The 8,968-nt window shown below is 49.3% G+C and overlaps 2 protein-coding genes across 7 annotated transcripts; one reads left to right on the top strand and one right to left on the bottom strand.

Annotated features, from left to right (window-relative positions):
* Positions 1 to 1,174: 1,174 nt before the first annotated feature.
* HYPK (huntingtin interacting protein K) lies at positions 1,175 to 3,026 on the bottom strand. Its single transcript, XM_009428959.5, has 5 exons — positions 2,904 to 3,026; positions 2,270 to 2,559; positions 1,867 to 1,922; positions 1,485 to 1,536; positions 1,175 to 1,343 (listed from the first exon to the last, which is right to left on the bottom strand). The coding sequence occupies exons 2-5, from the start codon at positions 2,453 to 2,455 to the stop codon at positions 1,248 to 1,250; spliced, it is 390 nt and encodes a 129-aa protein (XP_009427234.1). The 5' UTR covers positions 2,456 to 2,559; positions 2,904 to 3,026; the 3' UTR covers positions 1,175 to 1,247.
* On the top strand, positions 2,487 to 8,895 carry SERINC4 (serine incorporator 4). 6 transcript variants are annotated; one of them, XM_003952645.6, is made up of 12 exons: positions 2,503 to 3,167; positions 3,566 to 3,742; positions 3,915 to 4,093; positions 4,552 to 4,631; positions 5,052 to 5,145; positions 5,712 to 5,923; positions 6,128 to 6,223; positions 6,326 to 6,452; positions 6,841 to 6,913; positions 7,332 to 7,380; positions 7,527 to 7,680; positions 7,855 to 8,895. In XM_003952645.6, exons 1-12 carry the CDS (start codon positions 3,066 to 3,068, stop codon positions 8,066 to 8,068), a joined length of 1,557 nt encoding a protein of 518 aa, XP_003952694.1. In that variant the 5' UTR covers positions 2,503 to 3,065; the 3' UTR covers positions 8,069 to 8,895. The 6 variants fall into 6 exon arrangements, with proteins under 6 accessions (XP_063650977.1, XP_003952694.1, XP_063650973.1 ...); XM_063794904.1 differs by having other exon boundaries at positions 2,514 to 3,167; positions 3,525 to 3,742; XM_063794907.1 differs by lacking the exon at positions 4,552 to 4,631 and having other exon boundaries at positions 2,487 to 3,167; positions 3,525 to 3,742.
* The last annotated feature ends 73 nt before the right edge of the window (positions 8,896 to 8,968 follow it).

Here is an 8,968-nt window from a genome sequence, read left to right as displayed (position 1 = left end):
GTGGGGGGAGCGCGGTAGAGACGAAATCTCACTGTGTCGCCCAAGCTGGTCTCAAACTGCTGGGCTCAAGTGATCGTCTTGCCTCAGCTTCCCAAGGTGTTGGGATTACAGGCATGAGCCACCATGCCTGGCCCCTAAATTTTTTTTGTTGTTTTGTTTTTGAGACAGTCTCACTCTGTCACCCAGGCTGGAGTACAGTGGCACAATCTCGGCTCACTGCAACTTCCGCCTCCCTGGTTCAAGCAATTCTTCTGCCTCAGCCTCCTGAGTAGCTGGGACTACAGGCATGCACCACCACGCCTGGCTAATTTTTTTTTTTTTTTGTATTTTTAGTAGAGACAGGGTTTCACCATGTTGGCCAGGCTTGTCTTCAACTCCTGACCTCATGATCCGACTGCCTCAGCCTCCCAAAGTGCTGGGATTACAGGTGTGAGCCACTGTGCCCGGGCTTTTTTTTTTTTTTTTTTTTTTTTTTTGAGATGGAGTTTCACTCTTTCCCCCAGGCTGGAGTACAGTAGTACAGTAGTACAGTAGTGTGATCTCAGCTCACTGCAACCTCTGCTTTCCAATTTCAAGCGATTCCTGCCTCAGCCTCCAGAATAGCTGGGATTATAGGCGCCCACCACCATGCCCGGCTAATTTTTCTATTTTCAGTGGAGACGGGGTTTCACATGTTGGCCAGGCTGTTCTTGAATTCCTGACTTCGTGATCTACCTGCCTCGACCTCCCAAAGTGCTGGGATTAGAGGCGTGAGCCACGGCACCCAGCCAAATTATTTTTTTTTAATCACTCAAAATCAAGCATGTTGTAGGTACCAAAATTCTAACTCAAGGCGGCCTATGAACTGGGTTCATAACCTACATCTATCTATATATATAGTGGCTCCTAGGCAGGTAGCTGGCCTTTTAGATATTCATAAGCTGTCTTGGAGACACATGCCATTTGAGTACAGTAACTCTGCTGAGACTCCAGATGTACCTTGAATACTGTTGAGAGCTAGTCAGATGAATGAGACTGGCCTGCCACCTAGCATCTGCACATGAGGTATTCTTCTACACTGATTTTTCATACAGGTGTGCTAGATTTTAATGGGTCACTTAAATTCAGTTATTCTCCAACATATAAATTCCCCACAACATAGGATATAGTATATACTCTACTTGACCCAAGATGATAAAACTGAAAAAGACAAAAAAAAATTTTATTGCCATAAATTAATCCAGTAGGTATATTTGAGAAAGCACGCATCAGTTGGTTAGGGCAATAAGCGCCTCTACCACGTTGCCCATGTGTTCCCGCAAACTGCGTTCTGCTGCTGCTCGAGATATCTCCATCTCGGTCATCTGCAGAAAAAAATCATGTTACATAGGTTCCCAGGCATTAATGTGCCACCAAATATACTGACTCCGCTTGTTTCAGGAAACAACCCAAATTAAGCTGAATAGCCTCCCCTCCGCATACACTAGTTAGGCACTACCACTCACTATTAGCTCCAGATCTTCCTTCTTGATAGTGACTTTTGCCAGTTCTTTCTCCCTGCAAAAATATTTAAATATATTAGTCCTCATTCTCAACCAACACCATAAACTCCCAGGAAGGGTCATTCCCAGAAGTGCCCTGTAAATAAATCTTGATAAACCCTTGATTGAAAATAAAAACTCCCACTAATACTCCTTTCCCCTGGAGTCTTGGCAGCAGGTGTTGCCAGGAGGCCTTCTGCTAACAAGAGTAAAGTTGTGGCGCCTAGATCTGCAGGAATTGGTGATAAATTTGAAGAACGGTATAAAGGCTTAATAATGGTTTTTATTTTTGTCTGGGGACCGGGGAGGGAAGAACTGTTAAAGTTGGCTGCCCCTGAAGACTTACCGCTCCTGTTTGGCTTTCTGCTCCCGGGACCTTCTGTCTCCAATCACAGACATGGCCTATGGGAAAGGCAGGTCTAGTTACTGCACCGCTACCCACAATTCCCAATAATCTAAAAGGCCAACAAAACAAGCGGTTCATGCATGGATTCACGATGACAAGTGTTACCAGGTAGCAAGGACTATGTTTAATTCCATTCTATGCACCTGAGGTCCCCTTAAGCCCACTATCAAGCTCCTTTAGGCAAGCGGCGCGCTCCGGTGACCGCTGTTTCCCTCGGCTCTACCCTATTGCCTCCTCCTGCCATCGGGATCAGAACCCCGTCTTGGAGCGCTGGCTTCCAGCTACAGCCTCAGAGCCCCCCTCTGCTCTCAGCCCGCCCCGACATGCTCTTGGCCAACCTTACCGTCTCCAGATTGGAACTCTGGATCTCCTTCTCCTCTGCATAGTCGGTGACCCGCTCCAAGTCCGCCGCACCGCTGTCATGTTTCCGTGGCTTCTCCGGAGGCCGCTCTGGTCCACTGGTCTCAGTCTCCAACTCCAGCTCCACATCCCCCTCGGTCGCCATATCTATTTCACCACGCCGCCGCATAAGCCCCACCTCACGCCGACTTCCGGCAACTGACACAGCTTCCGCCCGGGGAGGAGGCGGGGCTGGCCCTGGGCAACACCTTCTTTCTGCTCCAGTTCTAGAAGCTTCAGGGAGGAAGGCGGTTCGTCTCTCAGACTTCCTTTCGGGTTTCTACAGTGTTTTGTGCGAGGCCTTCTCAGACCTAACCCGACACCGCTCCAGCCCACCCCACCGACATCCTTAACCACCTCATAAACTAGGAATAGTCCCCTCAACACATAAACACGCACCCACCCACCTCAGGGAACTCCGTTCAACCTGAATGACGTCTAATCCTAAACCAATAAAGAATGCTAATCCACAGGGGGCCAGATAGACAAACTGCCCCCTAATCTGGAGAGAACAGCCTGAGTGGCCGCAGTGTTGAGGCCCTAAGGACAAAGCTCCTTCACAGGGCATTTGCATTTACCGCAACCTGGAGGTCAGTGTTCTCTTCCGGACGTCGCCATTCTGCCCGGGACCGGGTGCTCAGCCCCAACACAGTGGCAGTCCAATGGGCTGAGGACAGAAGCAACTGCTGCTTTCATCTGCCTTCCATCTGGTGGACCTAAGCCTAATCCCTGGGACAAGGATGGTGGGTGCCAAGGCCGGCCCCAGCCCCGGCACCTCCCTGGGCCTGGCACAGCAGCACAGCGGAGGCAGCAGTGTCCTAGTGAAAAGTCCCTTCTGTCAGGTGAGAGGGTGCGAAGGGGAGAGTGGCCGAAGCTGGGGAGGAAGACGTGCAGAAGCCAATAAAAACGACAGGCCTCTTTTCTCCTCTAATGTCGTTCTGGTTCGTTGCCCCAGGTATAATCTGTAAATCTCTCCCGCCATGTTTCCAGCCCCAGGTGTTTAGGTCGAGAGAAAGGTCAGATATCTCAAGCCTGCTTATAATGAAAGCCCTACTAAGTTGTCAGTGGGCGGCAATCCCAAATGGCTGGAATCAGCTTGAAACAGAACCTGAGTAAAAGGAAGAAAGGGGAAGGGGAAATTTTGGAATTCAACCTCCTGGGTTAACCTCACACATACATTAACGTATGCCTTTCCTCAGCAAGTCTCCACCTCGCTGCCTTGCATCTGCTCTACTCCCAGGTGTGCTGCTGTGGGCCTGCTCCTTGTGCCAGCTGCTGCCACTCCAGGTGGCCCTCTCTCACCGCATCCACTTGCAGCCGCCTGTTCTACATCCTCCTCCATGTGGGGGCCTCAGCAATCTGCTGCCTCCTGCTGTCAAGGACAGTAGTGGAAAGGGTGTGGGGCAAGACACACAGGGTAAGTGAGAGGGGGTCGGGTTGTCAGGTGGGAAGAGATGAAAGGAAAAACCCTAAGATAGAAAAGGTTTCGGTTGGGGGCAGGAGACAAATGAGTGGTCATACCCGTGACAAGTAGGTACCTTTCCATGCATTATGACTTGTCCTGCCATTTCTCACACACACACTCCCAGATCCAGATGCCCTCGGGGTTGTGTGCCCACCTGTTTGGCCTCTCTGACTGTCCAGTGCTCAGTGGCTCTGGGGCTGTGTACCGAGTATGTGCAGGAACCGCCACCTTCCACCTGCTGCAGGCTGTGTTGCTGGTCCACCTCCACTCCCCCACCAGCCCGCGGGCACAGCTGCATAATAGGTTTGTGTGTACTTTCTGGGTGGGGAGGGGACAGAGGAGGGAAAGTAGACACAAGCTGGATAAAGGAAATTCCGGGATGAAGTAATAGCACTGTAAAAAGACAGAAAACAGGTTTAAGTCCCTGCTTCTCATGTACTTGCTGTGTAACCTTGAGCCAGACTTTGTGCTTCTAGCATCTAAAATGGAGGTAACAGTGGGGTTATCTTGGTAACATAATCCTTTATAAACTATAAAACATTGCCCAGATGCTATTATTTAAGTATCTTTGAGTTAGAATTTGGAATAAGGTGCAGTAGGCCTGTCCCAGCCCCCTCTCATTTGGGATTGGTTCCTCCTTAGTTGTCTCGTCTGTCCTCTTTCCTATATTTTTGGTTTCTCTTTTGCCTTTCCCCATAGGCACTCTTCACTGTCCTTTGCCTTTTCTCCTGAGTCTGTTTTTCTTTCTCCCTCCTAACCAGCTTCTGGCTCCTCAAGCTGCTGTTCCTGTTAGGTCTCTGTGCTATTGCCTTCTGCATTCCTGATGAGCATCTCTTCCCAGGTACTCTCCCTCCCACACTCTTGGCAGGAGTAGGCTAACTTTTCTAAGATAACAAGTGGGTAAGAAGAGGAGTAATGGCCGGGTGCAGTGGCTCAGGCCTGTAATCCCAGCACTTTGGGAGGCTGAGGCGGGCGGATCACGAGGTCAGGAGATCAAGACAATCCTGGCTAACATGGTGAAACCCCATCTCTACTAAAAATACAAAATATTAGCCGGGCATGGTGGCACGCACCTGTAATCCCAGCTGCTCAGGAGGTGGAGGCAGGAGAATCACTTGAACCCGGGAGGCAGAGGTTGCAGTGAGCTGAGATCACACCACTGCACTCTAGCCTGGGTGACAGAGCAAGACTCTGTCTCAAAAAAAAAAAAAAAAAAAAGTAACAATTTGACCACATTTTTCCACTGGTGCCCATCTTGCAGCATGGCATTACATTGGCATCTGTGGAGGCTTTGCATTCATCCTACTGCAGTTGGTGCTTATTACAGCTTTTGCCCATTCCTGGAACAAGAACTGGTAAGGGGCACATAACCCTAAAGGCTTTTCCTGGGGAGGTTTCTAGTATTACTACATGGAAAGGGCTGGGCAAAAGGCACGGCAGAGCACTGGTCCCACAGCTTCCCACTGAGCAGTATCAAAAAAGCTTAGGAATGTGATGACTGCGTGGGCCAAGTAGGATGGCTAGTCACACCAGTCTTCTGAGAGCAGGGGAGTAGTTGGTAATGGGTAAAAGAGTTGGAGCTCCAGCTGGGCACGGTGGCTCATGCCTGTAATCCCAGCACTTTGGGAGGCCGAGGTGGGTGGATCATGAGGTCAGGAGTTTGAGACCAGCCTGGCCAACATGGTGAAACCCCATCTCTAGTAAAAATATAAAAGTTAGCTGGACATGATGGTAGGTGCCTGTAATCCCAGCTACTCAGGAGGCTGAGGTAGGAGAATCACTTGAACCCAGGAGGTGGAGGTTGCAGTGAGCTGAGACCACACCATTGCACTCCAGCCTGGGCAACAGAGCAAGACTCCCAACTCACAAAAAAAAAAAAAAATGCTGGAGCTCCAAGCCATTGCCCACTTTCCACCCTTAGGCAGACAGGTGCAGCTCAAGACTGCAGCTGGTTCCTGGCTGTCCTGCTGGCCACCCTAGGATTCTACAGCATGGCAGGTGTGGGAGCTGTGCTCCTATTCCACTACTATACACACCCAGCTGGCTGCCTGCTTAACAAGATGCTCCTCAGTCTGCACCTTTGCTTCTGTGGCCTCATCTCCTTCCTCTCCATCGCTCCTTGCATCCGCCTCAGTGGGTACATGTCCTACAACATTCCAGGTTTTGGGGGCCTTAAAAGCATAGCAAGTTTCATTACCTCCCTAATCTCAATTATTTGATAAAAGAATCTCTGCTTCCCTATCCCCACCAAAGGATGGGGAGACAGAAGTACAAGTGGGGGTAGAAATGGAGGAAATTACCAGCCTGTAGACTAAAGCAATGATACTCACTCCCCAGAGCAACCCCGCTCTGGCCTCCTACAAGCTTCTGTCATCAGCTGCTATATCATGTATCTGACTTTCTCTGCGCTGTCCAGCCGTCCTCCAGAGAGAGGTAAGGGACAGGACCTGGATTCTCCATGCTAAGACCTTTTTTTGCCCCTGCCAAATACCTAGCTCATTGTTAATACCCATCTCTTCTGTTGTCCCTTCCCAGTAATCCTTCAAGGACAGAATCACACCCTGTGCCTGCCTGGCCTGAGTAAAATGGAACCCCAAACACCAGATATCTCTCTAGCAATGCTGAGTGCTAGCATCATGTATGCTTGTGTGCTTTTTGCTTGGTGCGTAAAGGTGTCAAGGGTGGAGGTATGAAAGGAGGGTGCCCAAGACAGGGAAGGATGGTCAGGACAATGTCTGGGACCATTATTTAAAGTTTACAGCAAGACTAGAGTGAGAAAAGCTCCCCACAAACAGGGACAAATTCTAAGAATAGTACTTTGTCAGATGATCTGTATGAGATGAAGGGGGTGGGGGGAATGACTTGAGAATTTAAAATATGTCCAAAGACCTTAGGGCTCTCACATGAATAGAATTCTAAATCTTTGGTGGAAAAGGGCACAGGGAGTATGGTACCCTTTTGAGGATTACCAGTATGGACCAATTGGTAGTAAATGCCCCCAGATAATCCCTATTTAACTAAACCAGCTTAAGAACTCTATTCTTTCTCAGCAATGAGGCCTCCTACCTGGCTGAGGTATTTGGACCCCTGTGGATTGTCAAGGTTTACAGCTATGAGTTTCAGGTGAGGATAAAGAGCTCCATATCCCCAACACCCTCCCTCCCCCACACAAAGACACACACACATCCTACCAACCTCTACCCAGAATGCTCAGATTATAGCTGCTATTACCTTTTATTGAGTACCCACAATGTGCTAGGCAACTGTGCTAGATACTTTTACATAATCTCATTTAATTTAACCCTCACAACAACCCTGTGAGGTAGGTATTTGCTCCATTTTACAAATGGAGAAATCGAGGCACAAAAGATTAAACATCTTACCAAAGTCTGCACAGCCACTTACATGCTGGAGCTAGAATTTGAACCCAGGTGTGCCTCCACTTTTTAATACTAGACCAATCTTTTCACGGGGGAAGTTTCCTAGATTAACACCCTCACATCTTTTAAGACCATTCCAAAACCTGCGTTCTGTTTTGCAGAAGCCCTCACTGTGTTTCTGCTGCCCTGAAACAGTGGAGGCAGACAAAGGTGAGTGCCAAGTGAGGAACCATAAGAAGTGGTAGATCTCTGTGGAGTGCCATAAGAACCCTCAAGAGCCTTAACAAAGGTAGTTGGGGGAGAGGGGAAGAGGTGTTTCAGCAGCACTGCTCCCAGCAGCCATTTCCTCTCTCCAGGGCAAAGGGGTGGGGCTGCTAGGCCAGCTGACCAAGAAACCCCACCAGCTCCTCCAGTCCAAGTCCAGCATCTTTCCTACAACTATTCTGCCTTCCACTTCGTCTTCTTCCTTGCCTCACTCTATGTCATGGTTACCCTTACCAACTGGTTCAGGTAAGATGGAGTGGGCCTTAGATACTCTCCTGAAGAGCTAGCTATTTTAAGGAAAGAGCAATTCAAGGCCATTCCAGACACACATGGGTCTGCCATTATATTTGGTGAGGAGGTAGAACAGGTCTAAAAGCTAAGGCCCTTCATATTCTCTAACCAGAGCCTTTGGTTACACAGCTATGAGGGAGCAGAACTGGAAAAGACCTTCATCAAGGGTAGCTGGGCCACCTTCTGGGTCAAGGTTGCCTCATGCTGGGCCTGCGTACTCCTCTATCTGGGGCTGTTACTGGCACCACTCTGTTGGCCCCCCACCCAGAAACCCCAGCCCCTTATCTTGAGGCGCCACCGCCACCGCATCATATCCCCAGATAACAAATATCCTCCAGTCTAAGTCCTTTTCACAAACTGGGGTTCCCCTGACATTGTACTCCTAGAGTTGGCTCAAGGGGAGCTGTCCAGCCCAGCTCAATACCTCAAGGACACACGGGGAGTTATCTCCGTTTGGGCTGAAGTCAATACTATGAACTGGAAGAAGTGGTCAAACACAGTCTAATGTGCTAGGCAGAGTGTCTGACTCACTGGAGCTACTGTTACATCTGCATCCCAGCTCAAGAGCCTAACACCGAAATCAGCAGCTCAAAGAACCACCGCTGATCCCAGCAGACAGTGTGGCACCAGCCCTTTCCTGGCTCTTGGGCTGGAAGTGGGGGTGGGGAAAGACCAACAGGGACTGAAGACTCGGCTCTGCCCTTGGAGAAAGGAAAATAAGGAGTTCAGCCCTGGGCACACGGATATAAGAAGCCCAGAACCACAGAACAAACCAGGGCATAGAAGAAAGGAGCACAGAGGCTACCCCAGGTTTTAATCCTGATTTTGAGGTCAAGGGAAGCGGGAAGACAAAACCACCCTCATTCCATGAGGAATGACAGAAGAGAAAGTGAACGCTTGACAGCAGCTGACCACGGGAAGTCGGTGAGCAGCAGGATTTTTTGGCCAACTTTCAAGCAGACGAACAAACTGAGGAAGAATGAGGAAAAGAGGCATAAACACAGATCTTGCAGCATTCACTCTTAGGCCAACTCCATCCTAGAGATGGTGTTCAAGGGTGGGGAACAAAAATCACAGAAAAGAAGTCTCTATGGTTCTTAGAGGATTCCTCTACCGCATATCCGGAGTACTTGTTTGGTTGTCATTGTATAATAAAGGCTTCTTCTGTGATGTTTCACTTATTAAGTCTACATATCCACAATCTGAATCTAAAGAGTTCTCCCTTTTTTGGTGGGAAAGGGCA

This window comes from Pan troglodytes, chromosome 16 (genome assembly GCF_028858775.2).
Source record: "Pan troglodytes isolate AG18354 chromosome 16, NHGRI_mPanTro3-v2.0_pri, whole genome shotgun sequence".
Taxonomy (NCBI): Eukaryota; Metazoa; Chordata; class Mammalia; order Primates; family Hominidae; genus Pan; species Pan troglodytes.
This window is presented reverse-complemented; position numbering and strand designations above follow the sequence as displayed.